At 47.2% G+C, this 22,319-nt stretch overlaps 1 protein-coding gene across 23 annotated transcripts in view; it reads right to left on the reverse strand.

Moving 5' to 3' along the window:
• The window catches only part of LOC123760692 (nuclear receptor coactivator 2), a 562,651-nt gene that overhangs the window by 431,333 nt on the left and 108,999 nt on the right, over positions 1-22,319 (reverse strand). For 11 of the 23 annotated variants that reach the window (XM_069328356.1, XM_069328363.1, XM_069328367.1 and 8 more), the window contains exon 2: positions 10,530-10,580. The exons of the other annotated variants lie outside the window; for them this stretch is intronic. In XM_069328356.1, the coding sequence (XP_069184457.1) occupies positions 10,530-10,580 (51 nt within the window). The remainder of the gene's footprint in view (positions 1-10,529; positions 10,581-22,319) is intronic. 23 annotated transcript variants of the gene reach the window in all.

The raw sequence follows: 22,319 nt of genomic DNA on the forward strand, positions 1-22,319 counted from the left end.
CTAAGGGTTCGGGTTCGATCCCCAGCGGTGGCGGAAACAAATGGGCAGTTTCATTCACCTTGATGCCCTGTTCACCTAGCAGTAAATAAGTACCTGGGAGTTAGACAGCTACTACGGGCAGCTTCCTGGGGATGTATGTGTGTTTGAGAGAAAAAATAACTTTATTGACAGTTGAGGCGGGCCCAAAGAGCCAGAGTTCAACCCCCCACAAGCACAACTAGGTGAGTACATAAGGGGCATTACTGGCCGACCCCTCACAGTGTTCAAGAGAGAACTGTATAAGCACCTCCAAAAGATACCTGATCAACCAGGCTGTCTCTCATACGTCATGCTGCGAGCAGCCGCGTCCAATAGCTTGGTTGATCAGTCCAGGAACGAGGAGGCCTGGTCGGGGACCAGGCCGCGGGGACGTTGAGCCCGGAAATCAGCCCACGGTATCCGCAAGGTAACGTATTACAAATACAAGTAATTGTCAACAGAAACAAAACAGCCAGCCTATCCTAGACATAACAATGCTCAAAAACAATCACACACAATAATACTGACTGATACGAGAAAAAATAGTTGTATTAAGGTCTACACCACTACACCGTTTTCTGTTCAGCTGTACCTCTGTAACTTGCTTTAACTACCATGATTATTATTGTATGTTATTATTATCATCTTAACTCTTGTGGGTTGTGATGAGATCTGCCATTTATGTGTGTTTTAGTTTATGTTTGATAGGCAATTAGGTATGCTTAGGGGTGCCTTCTTGCCATGCCCTGAGGCTGGGGGGATTGGTGCCCTGAAGCTACATAAACACCCCATACCCCCCGAAGTGGCAAGGGGAGTTAGGGGACCACAATAATCTCAGGGCTAACACGTTGTTTTCACTCAGTGTTTCTACGCTGCTTTCATTGGTATTAATTTTTTTCAATTGTTTTCACTTTCTAAATTGATTTCACTACTGCTAGACTCTTTTGATGGTATGTGAGTGTTTATGTACTGTTCTCATTGTATCTCGGTGTTTCGCAGTATTTTCGGTGTATATCAGTATTTCTTCCCTGTTTTAGAAACGAAGACATAAGTTAACTTACAAAACACCTACACGTTTACACAGTGCACATGCGACCCTTGAAAGCGGTCCGGCTATACGAACCCATTTATTAAACACCACAAATATTTATTAAATGATTTGGCAGATAGGAGTTAAAAAGTAAAGTTCCCCGGAACAATTATCAATAACTAGGAATCTGGATTAAGGTGAAAGCAGAGGAATCTGGAGTTTACCTGACGAGTATGGAGACGAGGTGGAATACATTTGCCTCGTTCTATATTAACTCAATTTTCGCCGGGGCTGTCTTAACTTTGGCACCACAACCTTGGCGGTTCTGGCCACGAAGACCATCAAACTTGGAGCTAATTTTCCTCTGGCTTTTCCCGGCGACAGAAAGAGTGAGCAGAATCTTTAAAAAAAATGTAGGCTGAGAGACATGGGTGTTCCAGGTGTATTCACCTAGTTACCTGCTTGATAGGGTTCAGGGAGTTGTTCTACTCCCTAAGCCCCCTACTCCCTACTCCCTAAGCCTACTCCCTAAGCCCTTCATGAGAAAACTGGACGGTTTTCTAAAAGAAGTTCCGGATCAGCCGGGCTGTGGTGGGTACGTGGCCCTGCGGGCCGCTCCAAGCAACAGCCTGGTGAACCAAACTCTCACAAGTCGAGCCTGGCCTCGGGCCGGGCTTGGGGAGTAGAAGAACTCCCAGAACCCCATCAACCAGGTAATCAACCAGGTAAGCCCGGCCTGTAGTTTGGTCCATCAGGCTGTTGCTTGGAGTTGCCCGCAAGCCCACATACCCACCACAGCCCGGTTGGTCCGAAACTTCTTTCAGAAAGCAGTCTAGTTTTCTCTTGAAGATGCCCATGGTATGGTCCATGTTATACCTGCTTGATGGGGTTCTGGGAGTTCTTCTACTCCCCAAGCCCAGCCCGAGGCCAGGCTTGACTTGTGAGAGTTTGGTCCACCAAGCAGTTGTTTGGAGCGGCCCACAGGCCCACATACTCATCACAGCCCGGTTGGTCCGGCACTCCTTGAAGAAAACAATCTAGTTTCCTCTTGAAGATGTTCACTGTTGTTCCGGCAATATTTCTGATGCTCGCTGGGAGGACGTTGAACAACCGCGGACCTCTGATGTTTATACAGTGTTCTCTGATTGTGCCTATGGCACCTCTGCTCTCCACTGGTTCTATTCTGTATTTTCTTCCATATCGTTCACTCCAGTACGTTGTTATTTTACTGAGTAGATTTGGGACCTGGCCGTCCAGTATTTTACACGTGTATATTAATTGGTATCTCTCTCGTCTCATTTCTATTGAGTACATTTGGAGAGCTTTGAGACGATCCCAATAATTTAGGTGCTTTATCGCGTCTATGCGTGCCGTATATGTTCTCTGTATTCCCTCTATTTCAGCAATCTCTCCTGCTCTGAAGGGGGAAGTTAGTACTGAGCAGTACTCGAGACGGGACAACACAAGTGACTTGACTTGTTCATGCGGGGGTTGAGCTCTGCTCTTTCTCCGCCTCTTAACTGTCAATCAATCAACTGTAACTACTAACTAATGTTTTTTTCCCCACACACACACACACACACACACACACACACACACACACACACACACACACACACACACACACACACACACACACACACACACACACACACCAGGAAGTAGGTGTGTGGTGTAGGCTGGGAGATGCAGCCTACATCACACACTATACCGAGTGCCTGTGTTACCGGCACTTTGCATTTCTATATAAATATTGAATTCCATGAGTCTGGACCTGGGGCTGAGTACATGGGCATATTGTCAATTTCTCTTTCAAAATCTACCACGCTCGTGTTGATATCAGTTATATTTACAGGGGTTTGGATATCAGGCATGAATAAGTTGTCCGGATCTTCCACTTTCATGTTGTTTATCAGAGTGCTAAACATGTCCTCATACTGCTTTTTATGATTTCACTAATGTCTTTGTCATCCTCAGTGTATGAACCTTCACTAGTACGAATAGGTCCAATACTGGCAGTGGTTTTTGCTTTTGATTTCGCATATGTGTAGAAATATTTTGGGTTTTGTTATTTCTAGAATTGCTTTCTGTTCTAATTGCCTTTCTTCAATCTGATATGAATGCTTCAGTCTCTGTTCGATTTCTTTAATCTCCCTGTTTAAATTATTCCTTCTTTGTATGGAAAGGTGTGTCTGCTTAAGCATTTCCGTTATTTTTTTCCTTTTGCAGTGTCGTCTGTGTTCTCTTTCTACGATGGACCTCTTTCTGGCTTTCCTAGGAGGCACAAGTTTCAGACAGACGCCATATGCTTCGCAAGTCAGTTTTTCTATTCCTTATGTAGGATCTTTATTACATAGAACATTTTCCCATTGAATGTTTTTAAGTTCCCTGTTTACTTTCTCCCAGTCTATCCTTTTATTATTAAAATTTAATTTATTGAATAACCCTTCTCGCTGTTATTATGTTAGTTTGCACTTCAATGTGCTTGTGGTCCGAGTACGTAGTGTCTGAGACAGTAATGTCTCTGATTAGCTCCTCATTGTTCGTGAATATCAGGTCCAGCGTGTTTTTGTTCCTAGATGGTTCTGAAATCTGCTGACTGAGCGAGAATTTGTCCCAGAATCTCAATATTTCTCTGACCTGTGGTTGGTTATTTCCAAGATGATTTCCTGCTATAATGTTATTGTTTATTATTGTCCATTTTAAACTGGGTAGATTGAAGTCTCCAAGGAAGATAATATTTGGTAATGGGTTTGATAGGTTATCTTGAGGTTATCTTGAGATGATTTCGGGGCTTTAGTGTCCCCGCGGCCCGGTCCTCGACCAGACCTCCACCCCCAGGAAAGCAGCCCGTGACAGCTGACTAACACCCAGGTACCTATTTTACTGCTAGGTAACAGGGGCATAGGGTGAAAGAAACTCTGCCCATTGTTTCTCGCCGGCGCCTGAGATCGAACCCAGGACCACAAGTCCCGCGTGCTGTCCGCTTCGGCCGACCGGCTTCCCTAATCAAGAATCAAGAGGTTATCAAGAATATTCTCTATTTTCTGGATCTGCTCAGTGAATTCCTCAATTGTTGCATCTGGCGGTTTCTATATTAGAATAATAATTAGATTTATACGTTCTACATTGATTCCAAGTACCTCTACCACCTCATTGGTCGAGTTCAGGAGCTCTGTGTATGCCAGTTCTTCGTTAATATATAGACCTACTCCTCCACTTGACCTAATTACTCCGTCACATCTATATCAATTATAATTTGAGATCCAGATTTCACTATCCATGTAGTCTTTTGTGTGTGTGTTTCTGTAAATGCACCAAATATTGAGTTCGATTCTATTAGATGGCCATTTCAGAACTTAACTTTATTTATTGATTTTGACTTTAGGCCTAGTATGTTTGCAGGGTGTGTTGTTTTGGTAGTGGTTCGTCCAGTGTTGGTAGTAGTCTGGGTGTTGTGTGGTGTAGTACCTGTGTACTTGTTGATGACTTGTATTCCAGTTTTGTGGATATCTCCCTCCCCCACTGTGATCCTGCAGTGATGCTATCTGCCAGTTCCTCTCTCTTGTATGTTCTACTCTGTGACTGCCTTCCTCTAACAAATTTCTAGCAGTATCATATTGATCTTCCCGTCTATATCGCCGTGTACCTCTCATGTGGAATTCCGGCCACTAATTGAAAATTTACATAGTTTAGTGTGGAAGTATCTACACTCCATTCCAAAACGGCATGTACTCCTCGCCAACATGTTCCTGCATTTTCGAGGATGCAGAAAAGTGCATTTTGCACCTAATTTCCCATATTTGCATTTTCCTTGTGCATAGAATCTACAGACGAAAATACAGTATATGAATACTTGTTAGCATGGTAAAGACATTTCAATCACCTGTGGTTAAGTGTTCTATAATTGTATGACACTAACTAGTAGAACAGATCTCTAACCTTGTCTATAAAATATAGACGAAAATGTAAGTATGTTGGTTAGCATTGTAAAAGCTGTACCTCTGGCTCAGTGCTCAATAATTCACTCCACTACTTGTTGTCTAACAAATCTATCCGTGCCCATGGGTGGCAAGAGAATGTAAACAATATATGATGGCCATTAGTATTAATATTATTACGTATTATTATTATTGTTCTGATTAATACTATTATTATTATTACTACGTATTATTATTATTATAAATGTATGGCCAGGTAGTAGTAAAAAAACTAAAAATACTTTTACGCTGAGCTGAACTATCACCATCTTGAGGTTATCTTGAGATGATTTCGGGACTTTAGTGTCCCCGTGGCCCGGTCCTCGACCAGGCCTCCACCCCCAGGAAGCAGCCCGTGACAACTGACTAACACCCAGGTACCTATTTTACTGCTAGGTAACAGGGGAATAGGGTGAAAGAAACTGCCCAGTGTTTCTCGCCGGTGCCTGGGATCGAACCCAGGACCACAGGATCATAAGATCAGCGTGCTGTCCGCTCGGCCGACCGGCTCGGCCGAGCGGACCATAATGGTCGGGCGAAAATTTCGCCCGACCATTTTGTAAACTTCAATCACTTACTGCGGTTGAGTGTTGAACAACCCACTCCACTGCTCTCCACGGATGACACAATGTAATATACTTATGCTGGTCCAAGTTCACATACAGTGAACTTGGACCAGCAAGATACAGTAAGATACATCTCAAAAGGATGAAGGAGCTTAGGCCATTTCCACCCTCCCATATGCTGGTTAACTTTGCAAATGAATGGCCACGACTGATGAAGATTTGGCCACCCAAGAGGTCGCACGGGCATGAATAGCCCGTAAGAATGGCCACGCGTGTACTCACCTAGTTGTACTTGCGGGGGTTGAGCTCTGGCTCTTTGGGCCCACCTCTCAACTGTCAATCAACTTTTTTTACACGCACACACACACACACACACACACACACACAATTAGATGATTAGGTGACTATACACACAGGTTGAGAGGCAGGACCAAAGAGCCAAAGCTCAACCTACGCAAGCACAATTAGGTGAGTACACACACACACACACACAGGAAGCAGCCCGTAACAGCTGTCAAACTCCCAGATACCTATTTACTGCTAAGGTGAACTGGGGCATCAGGGCGAAAGAAACTGCCCATTCGTTTCCGCCTCCGCCGGGATCGATCTGGGGACCCTAAGACTACGAATCCCGAGCACTCTCCATTGAGCCGTCAGGCCCCCAAAGGGGAGGACACGTGCGTGTAGTCTCAAGTACCTCACTCCCCGCTATGTGCCCCCCCCCCCCCCACCTAGTGCATCCTGGGAAACCGTGTGTCATGCGGCATAATGAGTTTGACAACGTTTATTCCTTTCTAGACAATCTGTAAAAAAAATTCAACACTCAAGGTAGGTAGGTAGCCTCGTAATTGTAGCCATGTATGTCTTTATATGCTGGTTATGGCGGCGTCTGGGAGCAGTTCCCTGCAACCAGCCGTATGTCTGTCTCATTAGGTTTCCCGGTTGAAGGCCTAGACCCAGATTCACGAAGCAGTTACGCAAGTACTTAGGAACGTGTTCCTCTTTCCTCAATCTTTGACGGCTTTGGTTACATTTATTAAACAGTTTACAAGCATGAAAACTTCTCAATCAACTGTTGTTATTGTTATAAACAGCTTCCTGGTGCTTCGGAACTCATTAACTGTTTAATAATTGTAAACAAGGCCGTCAAATATTGAGAAAAGATGGAGAGGTTCGCAAGTGTTTGCGTAACTGCTTCGTGACTCTGGCCCCTGGTTACTCATCACTTAGTGCCAACAGCTGATCAAATGTAGATATGGTAAGAGCCCAACACTTAGTGTGCTTGCGGCTCAGGCTCAAGAATCTGTACACCAGATTCACCTGAGTAGTGGGGCGTCGGTGGCAGTGTGGGCAGCACGCTGGGCACGTAATCCTGTGGCCCGGGTTCGATTCCAGGCGCCGGCGAGAAAACAAAATGGGCAGAGTTTCTTTCACCCTGATGCTCCTTTTATTTAGCAGAGTTTCTTTCACCCTGATGCTAATGTTATCTAGCAGAGTTTCTTTCACCCTTATTACCTAGCAGTAAATAGATACTTAGGAATTAGACAGCTGTTACGGGCTGCTTCCTGTGTGTGAGTGTGTGTGTGCAACCCGTTCTCGCAAATTCGTAAAGTCAATATTGACTTATTAACTACGTGCATAGGTGATATACTAAACATAATAGATACCCCTAAAAAGATTCATAGAAAACACCGACCTTACCTAACCTTGTTAGTATCTTAAGATAAGTATCTTATTGCTTCGTAATTACAATTATTACTTAACCTATACCTATTATAGGTTAGGTAATAATTGTAATTACGAAGCATTAAGATGCTTATCTTAAGATACTAACAAGGTTAGGTAAGGTCGGTGTTTTCTATGAATCTTTTTAAGGGTATCTATTATGTTAAGTATGTCACCTATGCACATATTTAATAAGTCAATATTGACTTATTAAATTTGCGAGAACGGGTTGGTGTGTGTGTGTGTGTGTGTGTGTACTCACCTAGTTGTGTTTGCGGGGGTTGAGCTCTGGCTCTTTGGTCCCGCCTCTCAACCGTCAGGTTGAGAGGCGTGTGCGCGTGTGCGTGTGTGTGTGTGTGTGTGTGTGTACTCACCTATTTGTGCTTGCGGGGGTTGGGCTTTGGCTCTTTGGTCCTGCTTCTCAACTGTCAATCAACTGGTGTGTGTGTGTGTGTGTGGAAAAACAATTAGTATTAAGTTGAGTGATTGACAGTTGAGAGGCGGGACCAAAGAGCCAAAGCTCAACCCCCGCAAGCACAACTAGGTGCGCCACAGCTCACAATACGGCGTCTGTTAATAATGACCCGTACCATTAGATGGCGTTGAAAGACTTGCGCCCCTTTTAATGTTTATACAACCCTCTCTGCGTGCTTGTTGAATGGCGGCCATTTTGTACATTGTCGCGCCTAATGGCCTCGTAAGGCATTGTTTTAGTATGCAAACCAGACCCTCCAGCTTCGAATTGGGTGGTTTATGTGCAACATTGTTCACCCTCGAGAGCACTTGGGTCTTGAAATGCGCAATCATTGTTGCAACACTTACTTTGTGTTCTATGAGACGCAAAGTTTTCCGAAATGATAATGGTAAAGACATTCTAGGCGGTGCGTATGAGGAGGAGTCGAGGAGCGAGGAGGAAACATGTGGTGTGTGGAGGAGTGGTGAAGAGGGGGCCCGGAACTGAGGGAAGAGCAGGTAGCATGTGGGCTGTCAGGGCAACAGGTGGGTGGGTGTGGGTGTGGGTGTGTGTGGGTGTGTGTGTGTGTGTGGGTGTGTGTGTGTGTGTGTGGGTGGGTGTGTGTGTGTGGGTGTGTGTGTGTGTGTGTGTGTGTGTGTGTGTGTGTGTGTGTGTGTGTGTGTGTGTGTGTGTGTGTGTGTGTGTGTGTGTGTGTGTGTGTGTGTACTCACCTAGTTGTACTCACCTACTTGTGTTTGCGGGGGTTGAGCTCTGGCTCTTTGGTCCCGCCTCTCAACCGTCAATCAACAGGTGTACAGGTTCCTGAGCCTATTGGGCTCTACCATATCTACACTTGAAACTGTGTATGGAGTCAGCCTCCACCACATTACTTCCTAATGCATTCCATTTGTCAACCACTCTGACACTAAAAAAGTTCTTTCTAATATCTCTGTGGCTCATTTGGGCACTCAGTTTCCACCTGTGTCCCATAGTGCGTGTGCCCCTTGTGTTAAATAGCCTGTCTTTATCTACCCTGTCGATTCGATTCCCTTGAGAATCTTGAATGTGGTGATCATATCCCCCTAACTCTTCTGTCTTCCAACGAAGTGAGTTTAATTCCCGTAGTCTCTCCTCGTAGCTCATACCTCTCAGCTCGGGTACTAGTCTGGTGGCAAACCTTTGAACCTTTTCCAGTTTAGTCTTATGCTTGACTAGATATGGACTCCATACTGGAGCCGCATACTCCAGGATTGGTCTGACATATGTGGTATAATGTTCTGAAAGATTCCTTACACAAGTTCCTAAAGACCGTTCTTATGTTAGCCAACCTGGCATATGCTGCTGATGTTATCCTCTTGATATGAGCTTCAGGGGACAGGTGTGACGTGATATCAACCCCCAATGTGAGTGTGAGTGTGTGTGTGTGTGTGTGTGTGTGTGTGTGTGTGTGTGTGTGTGTGTGTGTGTGTGTGTGTGTGTGTGTGTGTGTGTGTGTGTGTGTGTGTGAGAGAGAGAGAGAGAGAGTGAGTGAGGGAGACTACAGGTGTGAGAGTAGCGGGTGTGTGGGGAAGAGGGGGGGGCCTGTGGGGGGCAGTTAGAACCAGCAGCACAGCAGCACCATGTGAATGGTTCTAGCAGAAACACAGTAATGTAGAATATACTCGTTTATGGTAAAAGTACATGTGTGGTTGACAGTATATGTGTGTGGTTGAGAGTACATGTGTGTTTGACAGATGCGAAAAAGTGATTTGATGCAGCAGGTGTGGTTGAGGCAGGAGAAACGATTGATTAGGCAGCAGGTGTGATTTAGAAGACAGCCTGTGTGACTGAGGCAGAAAGTGATTGAAGAGGCAGAAAGTGATTGAAAGAGGCAACAGGAGTGATTGAAGAGGCAGAAAGTGATTGAAAGAGGCAACAGGAGTGATTGAAGAGGCAGAAAGTGATTGAAAGAGGCAACAGGAGTGATTGAAGAGGCAGAAAGCGTGGGTAAGGCGGCAGAAGGTGTAGAGGAAGGGGTGGGAGGGAGGCAGGAACAACAGCGACCAGGCCCCCACCGCTGGGTGTCCACACCACAAACAACCAGGAAAATTACAGTCTGGCGTTTCCGTTCAGCAACACGACGTCGGTGTTATAAGGGACCCCTAACATGGCCCTCCGACGACTCCTCTCTTCAGCTTAGCGTTGGTGTTCGATTGTGTTGTGAGAGACACAGAGAGAGAGACAGAGAGAGAGACAGAGAGAGAGAGAGAGAGAGAGAGAGAGAGACAGAGAGAGAGAGAGACAGAGAGAGAGAGAGACAGAGAGAGAGAGAGAGACAGAGAGAGAGAGAGAGACAGAGAGAGAGAGAGAGACAGAGAGAGAGAGAGAGACAGAGAGAGACAGAGAGAGAGAGAGAGAGAGAGAGAGAGAGAGAGAGAGAGAGAGAGAGAGAGAGAGAGAGAGAGAGAGAGAGAGAGAGAGAGAGAGAGAGAGAGAGAGAGAGACAGAGAGAAAGAGAGAGAGAGAGAGAGAGAGAGACAGAGAGACAGAGAGAAGAGAGAGAGAGAGAGAGAGAGAGAGAGAGAGAGAGAGAGAGAGAGAGAGAGAGAGAGAGAGAGAGAGAGAGAGAGAGAGACAGAGAGAGAGAGACAGAGAGAGAGAGACAGAGAGAGAGACAGAGAGAGAGAGACAGAGTGTTTGTGTTGTGTGTGGTGCAGGTGTATCTGGAGTAACACATCAAGTAACATATGGGTTATAAAGGTAAGAGATAACAATACCAGTTGGCGCTGCCGGAGACCTCCCAACCCACGCTGGCTGCCCGCACGTACCTGGGGACAACGGTATAAACATTAGCATCACTACACATTTCTGAGTGGGCAAAAATACAACATCACACACTACTCTAATTACTACTTTCGACATCCAGCACACCTGTCAATGGGTAGTTGTGGTCTTGTTCTTGCGTGACTTCGCCACACACTGCGTGTAGCTATGCAACCCGTCCTCAGACCAACTCCATTCTATCCAGCGGTCGACCCCAGAGACGTATTCATCCAATTTTAACATTCTGTTTATTCAAAAACATAACTTTTCTCAAATATTAATTAATGTTATTATATATTAGCATATTGTGCATATTTAGGCACTGGTTAGGTTAGGTGTTTAGGGTCTATTGGCGATTATTTGTATTTGTAGTACATTGTAGTCGTCAGCGAAGGACTTATTTCGGAAGTGTTCGGAGGTCATCAGTTGTGAGTCGTGTGTAAACCGTTTTTCATTCATAAACTGGGGGTTTGGCGGGTGCATGGAATGGACTTTGGGTCTTTCTTTAGAGGACGGTTAATCCTGGTTGATCAGTACAGCAACCAGGAGGCCTGGTCAACGACTGGGCCGCGGGGACGCTAAGCCCCGGAAGCACCTCAAGGTAACACATAAAAGTATTTGTGTGTACGTCTGATACCATACCACTTGTGAAGGAGGAAATGTATATGTTTACCTCTCAGAATGTTTGGTAATATGTTTATTGTTTGTGATGTGTGTCTATGTATATATTAACACGTTGTACTGAATGGGGTGAGAATAGCTTGAGCTACCTCATCCCTTTGTGTGTATTTTACCTCAATAAACTTATTTCAATTTCAATTTCAATTTCAAGGTAACAGTGTGACCTAGGTCAAGCCTGGCCTCAGGTCGGATTCGGGGAGTAGAACAACTCCCAGAACTCTCTCCAGGTAAGCTCCAGGTGTCCACATCTCTCTCCTAGTGGCTCCTGTCTGTTCTTTCAAAATCCATCAGCTTCCCGAGGAAATTATGGCACCGGGGAGCGTTTTGAAAACACAAAAACTAGAAACGCAACCTTCCTTGTTACAGTACCGCATCTTCTACGGCTGTAATTAATCTTACATATACTTTAAATACACATTCGTCTCACCAGACAACTGAGCAATATCAGTTTAGTTTTACCTCAGTGAACATCAAATGCCACTACCTGGAGGTGTGCTCCAGCTTTCATAGGCTAAAATTAGGCCGATTTTTCCTGGGTTCCTGACAAAAGCATCTACAGCTTACCTGACTCCCTGAAAGAGGTTCTGGGAGCTCTTCTACTCCTCAAGCCTGACCCGGGGCCAGACTTTACTTGTAAAATCGCAATGTAACAATGGCGTGATATATCAATGATAATCATTTTGAGGCAATAGGGTGACTTGAACTCGTCACCTGGTGATTCCCAGACGCCTGCCTTAACCGCTCGGGCACGGAGGCACAAAAGTTGACCAATCCAAAACCCTACTTTTGTACCACCGTGGCTGAGTCGGTTAAGGCAGGCATCTGGGAATCACCAGGTCGCGAGTTCAAGTCACTCCATTGCCTCAAAATGATTTTCAATGACGCGTGAGAGCTTGGTCCAACAGGCTGTTGCTTGCAGCGGCCCGCAGGCCCACATACCCACCACAGCCCGGTTGGTCCGGAACTCCATGAAGATAACTATCTAGTTTTCTCTTGAAGATGTCCACGGTTGTTCCGGCAATATTTCTTGTAGTCGCTGGGAGGGTGTTGAACAACCGGGGACGTCTGATGTTTATACAGTGTTCTCTGATTGTGCCTATGGCACCTCTGCTCTTCACTGGTTCTATTCTGCATTTCTTCCATATCGTTCACTCCAGTATGTTGTTATTTTTTACTGTGTAGATTTGGTACTTGGCCCTCCAGTATTTTCCGTTTGTATATTAAGAAACCTCTTTCGTTTTCTTTCTAGTGAGAACATTTGGAAAGTTTTGAGACGATTCCAATAATTTAGGTGCTTTAGGGTCTTTATGTATGCCGTATATGTTCTCTGTATTCCCTCTATTTCAGCAATTTCTCCGGCTCTGAAGGGAAAGTGAGTACTGAGCAGTACTCAACGCGGGACAGCACAAGCGATTTGAACAGTATGAACATAAACATTGTGATGGGATTCTTGGATTTGAAAGTTCTCGTAATCCGTCTTATTATTTTTCTGGCTGACGCAATATTTGCTTGGTTATGCTCCTTGAACGTTAGGTCGTCGGACATCATTATTCCCAGATCCTTTACATGCTGCTGTAATACTATGGGCAGATTTGATTGTGTTATTGTATTCAGCATTTTATTTAAGGTCTTCATTTTTACCATACCTAAGGACCTGAAATTTATCACTGTTAAACATCATGTTACTTTTCCTTTTTTTTTAATTTTCCGGTTTAGTGTTAATAAACATCATGTTATTTTCTGCTGGCCAATCGAAACCCCCAAACATCTGCTATATCCTACCAACACCACCTACAAGCTTCCCAGATACCTTCTATATCCAACATCATTCACAAGTACCTAATGATCTTTTCAAACTAGCCATATCATGCTGACGGCTGCCCGAGCGAGACTGAGCCACAGTCGTCAATGACTCAAGACGCCCGGGTTTATAGTAACGCAGGACCACTTTCCTTTCCATCAACCTGCAACAGGTGGACGGCAGGACAGGCTCGGTAGTACACTTGCATGGAAATGTAGTGATCTGTTGGCTAGGGGCCACTGAGTCCTGGTTGATACCTGGTTAATGGGGTAGCATCCTGGGAGTTCTACTCCCCAAGCCGGGCCCGAGGCCAGGCTTGACTTGTGAGAGTTTGGTCCACTAGGCTGTTGCTTGGAGCGGCCCGCAGGCCCACATACCCACCACAGCCCGGTTGGTCCGGCACTCCTTGGAGGAAACTATCTAGTTTCATCTTGAAGATGTGTGTTGTCAGTCCGAGTGTGTTGGTTCACATTGTGGCTGAGTGTGTTGGTTCACATTGTGGCTGAGTGTGTTGGTTCACATTGTGGCTGAGTGTGTTGGTTCACATTGTGGCTGAGTGTGTTGGTTCACATTGTGGCTGAGTGTGTTGGTTCACATTGTGGCCGAGTGTGTTGGTTCACATTGTGGCTGAGTGTGTTGGCTCCAGCACCACTGAGTTCGAGAAGAACTCCCAGAACCCCATCAAGCAAGTATCCATCCCATGTGGTTATCTTGAGATGATTTCGGGTCTTAGCGTCCCAGCGGCCCGGTCGTCGACCAGGCCTCCTCGTTGCTGGACTGGTCAACCAGGCTGTTGGACGCGGCTGTTCGCAGCCTGACGAATGAATCAGAGCCTGGTTGATCAGGTAACCTTTGAAAGTGTTTATCAAGTTCTCTCTTGAACACTGGTGCTTTGGTGTACAGATGAATCTTCAATTTCCTAACATAATCCCGTGTGTAATAGTCAAGAAAGCAAAATCAAGATTATCCTCCGTTTCTCATCCTCATATCAGACAGAGACAAGGACACAAACTACAGTACTGCACCATTCTCTGCAGATGACACTAGGATTTTCCTGAGAGTAGACAATACACAGGACACAGCAAACCTCTAAACTCAGGAAAATCTGGTCTTTCAATCCGGCCTCAAAAATACTACGATGTTTAATTAAGTTTCAGCTCCTGTGCTATGGAAAAAATACAAACATCTAGAAACAGAAAACACATATAAAACGTAGTTAAATCATTAAACAGAACGAAAAGGCACGTTAAAGATCTATCTATCTGGGAAGGGAAGGGAACTATCAGGGGAAAGCGCCAAGCCACTACGACTATATAGCCCTAGGAAGGGGTCAGGATATACATTTGGGATGGGACGGGAGGGATGGGATGGAATGGTGCCCAACCACTTGTGGCCGGTCGGGCAGGGTAGGGTCCTGCCCAACCCATCCTCCTGTTTAGATAGTACTTTTTGTAACTATGCACACCAAAGTACAAAGATTGACGTACTAAAGCAATTAGATATTTGTGAACAGTAGTATAATTATACAGTAGAACTTTGTACTATTCCCTTTACAGTCGGAAAAAATGAAGCTAAAAAACAAACTTAAATATTCCTAGGTCTAGTATAGCACACATATGTACTATGTTAGGCCTCAGATATCGTATTTAGGCCTAGGTAGGTTAGGTTAGTTTTGTTTGGCTTTGCAACATAAATAGAAAATCTTTTTCCAGTTTGTCCAAATTTAATAGTACCGATTTGTACTTTATAATTACGTAGTACGCTGATGTACTATGGTCATCATCGTTACCATAAGTATTACCAAAGCAGGAGGATGGGCTGAGAGATCCATACCAATGAGGAGACTTTTCAAGACGCTGTGTTGCACAATAGCAACCTTATTCAAAACTAGAGAAATTGCTGACCTGGAGAGCGTGCAGAGGTTCCTTACTCTTAGAATCCACTAAATCAAACATCTAAATTTTTGGGAGCGATTAAAATTGTTAGTGTATACATAATAATTTACAATTGGAAAATATTAGAGGGGCTGGTTCCAAATCTGTACATGGAAATGACATCACATGAGACCAGAAGGCATGGCAGGATGTGCAGAATACCCCCGTTGAAAAGCAGAGGTGCGACAGGTACTCTGAGAGAGAACTTTTATCAACATCAAAGACTGAAAGGTCCAAGACTGTTCAACACGCTCCCGCTATGTACATGGCGCACACCTCCAACGGATACCTGGTCAACCAGGTTCTAAGTCATATGTCAGGCTGCGAGCAGCCGTGTCCAACAGCCTGGTTGACCAGACCAACAGCTAGGTCTAGTCAGAGACCGGCCCGCGGGGACGTTGATCCTCGGAAACATCAACAGGTGAACCAGAAAGTAAGGTACGGCAACCCCTGTGGTACAGACCCTGCCCCCCCCTCTATGTGGTACAGACCCTGCCCCCACCTGTGGTACAGACCCTGGCCACCCCCTGTGGTACAGACCCTGGCCACCCCCTGTGGTACAGACCCTGCCCCCCTTCCTGTGGTACAGACCCTGGCCACCCCCTGTGGTACAGACCCTGCCCCCCTTCCTGTGGTACAGACCCTGCCCCCCCCCTGTGGTACAGACCCTGGCCACCCCCTGTGGTACATACCCTAGCCACCCCCCTGTGGTACAGACCCTGCTCCCCCCCCCCTGTGGTACAGACGCTGGCCACCCCCCTGTGGTACAGACCCTGCCACCCCCCTGTGGTACAGACCCTGCTCCCCCCCATTGTGGTACAGACCCTGGCCACCCCCCGTGGTACATACCCTAGCCAGCCCCCTGTGGTACAGACCCTGGCCACCCCCTGTGGTACAGACCCTGCTCCCCCCCCTGTGGTACAGACGCTGGCCACCCCCCTGTGGTACAGACCCTGCCCCCCCTGTGGTACAGACCCTGGCCACCCCCTGTGGTACAGACCCTGGCCACCCCCTGTGGTACAGACCCTGGCCACCCCCTGTGGTACAGACCCTGCCCCCCCCTGTGGTACAGACCCTGGCCACCCCCTGTGGTACATACCCTAGCCACCCCCTGTGGTACAGACCCTGCCCCCCCCCCTGTGGTACAGACCCTGCCCCCCCCTGTGGTACAGACCCTGGCTACCCCCTGTGGTACAGACCCTGCCCCCCCCCTGTGGTACAGACCCTGGCCACCCCCTGTGGTACATACCCTAGCCACCCCCTGTGGTACAGACCCTGCCCCCCCCCTGTGGTACAGACCCTGCCCCCCCCCCCTGTGGTACAGACACCATAGCAATCTCAGTGGTGGAACTGGAAGGACTTTGAATGACTCTTTGCGGAAATGACACACACCGTCCCGCTGGTGTTTGGAAAGTCCTTGAGGGCCCGGTGCTGTAATTCTGGCCTCCGTCACCACACTACCTTGAGGTGTGGTGGGCCAGCCCTGCTACCACTACTCTCCCTGGAGGTGTGGTGGGCCAGCCCTGCTACCACTACTCTCCCTGGAGGTGTGGTGGGCCAGCCCTGCTACCACTACTCTCCCTGGAGGTGTGGTGGGCCAGCCCTGCTACCACTACTCTCCCTGGAGGTGTGGTGGGCCAGCCCTGCTACCACTACTCTCCCTGGAGGTGTGGTGGGCCAGCCCTGCTACCACTACTCTCCCTGGAGGTGTGGTGGGCCAGCCCTGCTACCACTACTCTCCCTGGAGGTGTGGTGGGCCAGCCCTGCTACCACTACTCTCCCTGGAGGTGTGGTGGGCCAGCCCTGCTACCACTACTCTCCCTGGAGGTGTGGTGGGCCAGCCCTGCTACCACTACTCTCCCTGGAGGTGTGGTGGGCCAGCCCTGCTACCACTACTCTCCTGAGGTGTGGTGGGCCAGCCCTGCTACCACTACTCTCCTGAGGTGTGGTGGGCCAGCCCTGCTACCACTACTCTCCTGAGGTGTGGTGGGCCAGCCCTGCTACCACTACTCTCCTGAGGTGTGGTGGGCCAGCCCTGCTACCACTACTCTCCTGAGGTGTGGTGGGCCAGCCCTGCTACCACTACTCTCTCTCACCAGCGCTTCTCGCCTCCCTCAACCCATATTTTCAATTACTCAGTTGTACAACGTTCCTTTGGCCAGGCCCTATCTTGAGGTAGATCCGGAGGTCATGTCCCCCCGCGGCCCGGTCTCTGACATGGCCTCCTGGTTGGTGGTCTGGCTAACCTAACTGTTAGACGCGGTTGCTCGCTGTCTGGCGTATGAATCACAGTCTAGTTGATCAGGTATCCTTTGCAGGTGTTTAACAAGTTCTCTTCAGAACACCGTGGGAGGTTGTTTGCTAACTGGGAGAGTTTCAAATATCACACGCCTAGGCCTACAACATTCAAAACAGTAATTTGTGAAAGGCGATACCTGGTACCTGGTTGATACCTGGTTGATGGGGTTCTGGGAGTTCTTCTACTCCCCAAGCCCGGCCCGAGGCCAGGCTCGACTTGTGAGAGTTTGGTCCACCAGGCTGTTGCTTGGAGCGGCCCGCAGGGCCACGTACCCACCACAGCCCGGCTGATCCCTGGCGAAGGGAAGTTATGGAAATGGGACTAGGTGATAGGAGACTAAAGGAACAGTACACAATGAAGGGGAACAGCCTACCTGTGACGACGCGAGAAAGAGACCTGGGCGTGGACGTATCACCTAATCTATCTCCTGAAGTACATATAAATAGGATAACGACAGCAGCGTACTCTACACTGGCAAAAGTTAGATCATTATTCAGAAACCTAAGTAAGGAGGCATTCTGGGCGCTTTACACTGCCTACGTGAGGCCAGTCTTAGAGTATGCCGCCTCATCATGGAGTCCCCATCTGAAGAAGCATATAAGGAAACTGGAAAAGGTTCAGAGCAACGAGACTCGTCCCAGAGTTACGAGGGATAGGATATGAGGAGCGCCTGAGGGAAATGTGCCTTACGATACTAGAAAGAAGAGGGGAGAGGCCTGCGGGCCGCTCCAAGCAACAGCCTAGTGGACCAGGCTCTCACAAGTCAAGCCTGGCCTCGGGCCGGGCTTGGGGAGTAGAAGAACTCCCAGAACCCTATCAACCAGGTATCAACCAGGGGGACATGATAGGAACGTATAAAATACTCAGGGGGATTGACAATGTGGAAATTGACGAAATGTTCACACGGAATAGTAACAGAACGAGGGGACATGGGTGAAAACTGGAAACTCAGATGAGTCACAGGGATGTTAGGAAGTTTTCTTTTAGCGTGAGAGTAGTGAGGAAATGGAATGCACTTGGGGAACAGGTTGTGGAAGCAAATACTATTCATAATTTTAAAACCAGGTATGATAGGGAAATAGGACCATAGTCATTGCTGTAAACAACCGATCGCTAGAAAGGCGGGATCCAAGAGTCAATGCTTGATCCTGCTGGCACAAATTGGCGAGTACAAATAGGTGAGTACACACACTATACGCACGCAAAAGATTTAACAATCGAGTACCAACGTTGCTCTCACTCACTACTCATCACAGCCGGCGGGACTCACCAGTTTACTCAACACCCCAACAAAAAGTGGGAGCGTAATTAGCATAATGACGGAGTATCGAGACGCGGAAAACCTCAGCTGAACACTCCCGCGGGAGATGCCGGCGAGACCGTCTGGTCCAGGCCCCGGGGGTCACCACGGACAGAAAGTATTCAAATGTTCAATAAACTGGACTATGCTGGCTTTATAGGTGTACAAGAACCCCTTCAGAGTGCATGCTCCGACTCTTGGCCGTCGACTGGCAGCACTGAACTCGCAACTACTTCTACACACACACACACACACACACACACACACACACACACACACACACACACACACACACACACACACACACACACACACAAGTTTCAAGTTCGGATCTTGAAACGGATCCCGTTTCAAGTTCGGATCTTGAAACGGATCCCGTTTCAAGTTCGGATCTTGAAACGGATCCCGTTTCAAGTTCGGATCTTGAAACGGATCCCGTTTCAAGTGTAGATATGATAGAGCCCAATAGGCTCAGGAATCTGTACACCAGTTGATTGACGGTTGAGAGGCGGGACCAAAGAGCCAGAGCTCAACCCCCGCAAGCACAAATAGGTGAGTACACACACACACACAATGATCAAATAAGGGTGGCGGCTGAGAAGAGTATCGCCTGTTTCTCCTGTATTAGTATCTCACGATACAAATAATAACTAGTCTTAAAAATGCAGTAAAGAGATATTAAGTTTAAGACCGTAACAAAGTAATTGTCACAACAGAAAACAAAGTAACTGTCACAACAGAAAAAAAAATTGCAAGACCCTTGAGGGAAGTGCGGGCAAGATAAAGGCTGTACTTCACTACCATTCAACTGGATGGAGCACTGAGGAGACCCTTCACACACAGGGGTTCCATCACCGTGCTCTTGACTATCCAAATCACTTGTACCTCCACGAGTACTGCTTGGTACTCCGCATATCTAAGCTGGCCATTCTGGTTCTGTTTAATACATTCAGAGACCATATACGGCACCCATAAACACAGTAAACACGTCAATTATTGCGACTGTCTCAAAATACGAGTGTGCCGGACCAACCAGGCTGTGGTGGGTATGTGGGTCCACCAGGCGGGCCGCTCCAAGCAACAGCATGGTGGACCAAACTCTCACAAGTCAAGCCTGGCCTCGGGCTTGGGGAGTTGAAGAACTCTTAGAATCATCAAGTAAGTATCAAGCAGGTACTCAAAATGTTCTATCAAGAAAAAAAAAAGAGACGAGATATGTCATATAATTTACATGGGAAATACTGCAAAGTCAGGTGCCAAACAGGCACCATATATAACACGAGTGGAAAATATCTCAGTGGGCGTTCAGTAAGAAATTTTGATTCAAAGCTATATACATAATGGTGCAAGGCTTGACAACCCCAGCCCCATAAATGCACACGGCTACCCATAGGCTTCTAAAATATTGTTTACAAAATGACGTAATCAGACATTCAGAATTAAAATATAAATTCGTACAAAATATAAAATATGGCTAATTATAAAAATGAACAGAAGAGGGGAACATTGTTGAACATTTGCCCAGTATCAGACATTATATCACAATTGAAAGTCTTTCATATGAAAATGAGAAGGAGGGGAAAGAATAGTGTAGAAAGAGGGGGAGAAATGAGAATGGAAATGGATAAGTACAAAAAATGAGGGAAGGGGGGGGGGGAGGAAGACGGGGAAAGGTAGAGAGGGTTAGTGAGAGATGTGTGTGTTTACTAGTTGTGTTTTTGCGAGGGTTGAGCTTTGCTCTTTCGGCCCGCCTCTCAACTGTCAATCAACTGTTTACTAACTACTATATTTTTTTTCCCCACACCAACACACACACACACCCCAGGAAGCAGCCCGTGACAGCTGACTAACTCCCAGGTACCTATTTACTGCTAGGTAACAGGGGCACTTAGGGTGAAAGAAACTTTGCCCATTTGTTTCTGCCTCGTGCGGGAATCGAACCCGCGCCACAGAATAACGAGTCCTGCGCGCTATCCACCAGGCTACGAGGCCCTCCAAGTACAAAATATATGTGTGTGGGGGGGGGGGAGGGGGTAGTGTGAGAGGTGTGTGGGGGGGGGAGGGGGTAGTGTGAGAGGTGTGTGGGGGGGGGAGGGGGTAGTGTGAGAGGTGTGTTGGGGGGGAGAGGGGGTAGTGTGAGAGGTGTGTGGGAGGGGAGAGGGGGGTAGTGTGAGAGGTGTGTGGGAGGGGAGAGGGGGTAGTGTGAGAGGTGTGGGGGAGGGGAGAGGGGGTAGTGTGAGAGGTGTGGGGGGGGGGGAGAGACAAGGTAACATGCGGGCGGACCCCACCAAACACGCGATGACGGAAGTTGCCAACTCTCGCAGTCAGAGAAGTGTTGCCATCAATATATTTCATTCTTAAATTAAGACAAAAGGGCACAAGAATGTCATATGAGAGAATATATCAAATCCACCGGTATTATAGAGATAATACGCAAGTGCGCATGTGTGTGTACTCATCTAGTACTCACCTAGTTGTACTCACCTAGTTGTGTTTGCGGGGGTTGAGCTCTGGCTCTTTGGTCCCGCCTCTCAACCGTCAATCAACAGGTGTACAGATTCCTGAGCCTATCGGGCTCTATCATATCTACACTTGAAACTGTGTATGGAGTCAGCCTCCACCACATCACTTCCTAATGCATTCCATTTGTCAACCACTCTGACACTAAAAAAGTTCTTTCTAATATCTCTGTGGCTCATTTGGGCACTCAGTTTCCACCTGTGTCCCCTTGTGCGTGTTCCCCTTGTGTTAAATAGACTGTCTTTATCTACCCTATCAATTCCCTTCAGAATCTTGAATGTGGTGATCATGTCCCCCCTAACTCTTCTGTCTTCCAGCGAAGTGAGGTTTAATTCCCGTAGTCTCTCCTCGTAGCTCATACCTCTCAGCTCGGGTACTAGTCTGGTGGCAAACCTTTGAACCTTTTCCAGTTTAGTCTTATCCTTGACTAGATATGGACTCCATGCTGGGGCTGCATACTCCAGGATTGGCCTGACATATGTGGTATACAAAGTTCTGAATGATTCATTACACAAGTTTCTGAATGCCGTTCGTATGTTGGCCAGCCTGGCATATGCCGCTGATGTTATCCGCTTGATATGTGCTGCAGGAGACAGGTCTGGCGTGATATCAACACACACACACACACACACACACACACACACACACACACACACACACGCAGTTAGGGGCCTCGTAGCCTGGTGGATAGCGCGCAGGACTCGTAATTCTGTGGCGCGGGTTCGATTCCCGCACGAGGCAGAAACAAATGGGCAAAGTTTCTTTCACCCTAAGTGCCCCTGTTACCTAGCAGTAAATAGGTACCTGGGAGTTAGTCAGCTGTCACGGGCTGCTTCCTGGGGTGTGTGTGTGTGTGGTGTGGGAAAAAAAAAAAAAAAAAAGTAGTTAGTAAACAGTTGATTGACAGTTGAGAGGCGGGCCGAAAGAGCAAAGCTCAACCCCCGCAAAACACAACTAGTAAACACAACTAGTAAACACACACACACACACACACACACACACACACACACACAACAAAATAGAATTAGGAGGCAGGGTTAACTGGTAAACAAGGAATGAACAACAATAACCGTGAGTAACAAAATGAAAAGGAAATGAAAATGAAAAAAGGAAGTGAGAGAAAAGTGGAGAGGAGGTGGGGGGGGGGGATGGGGAAAGGAGAATGGAGAGGGGGAGAGTGAGGGGGATGGAGGGTGTGTGTGTGTGTGT

This window comes from Procambarus clarkii, chromosome 21 (genome assembly GCF_040958095.1).
Source record: "Procambarus clarkii isolate CNS0578487 chromosome 21, FALCON_Pclarkii_2.0, whole genome shotgun sequence".
Lineage (NCBI taxonomy): Eukaryota > Metazoa > Arthropoda > Malacostraca > Decapoda > Cambaridae > Procambarus > Procambarus clarkii.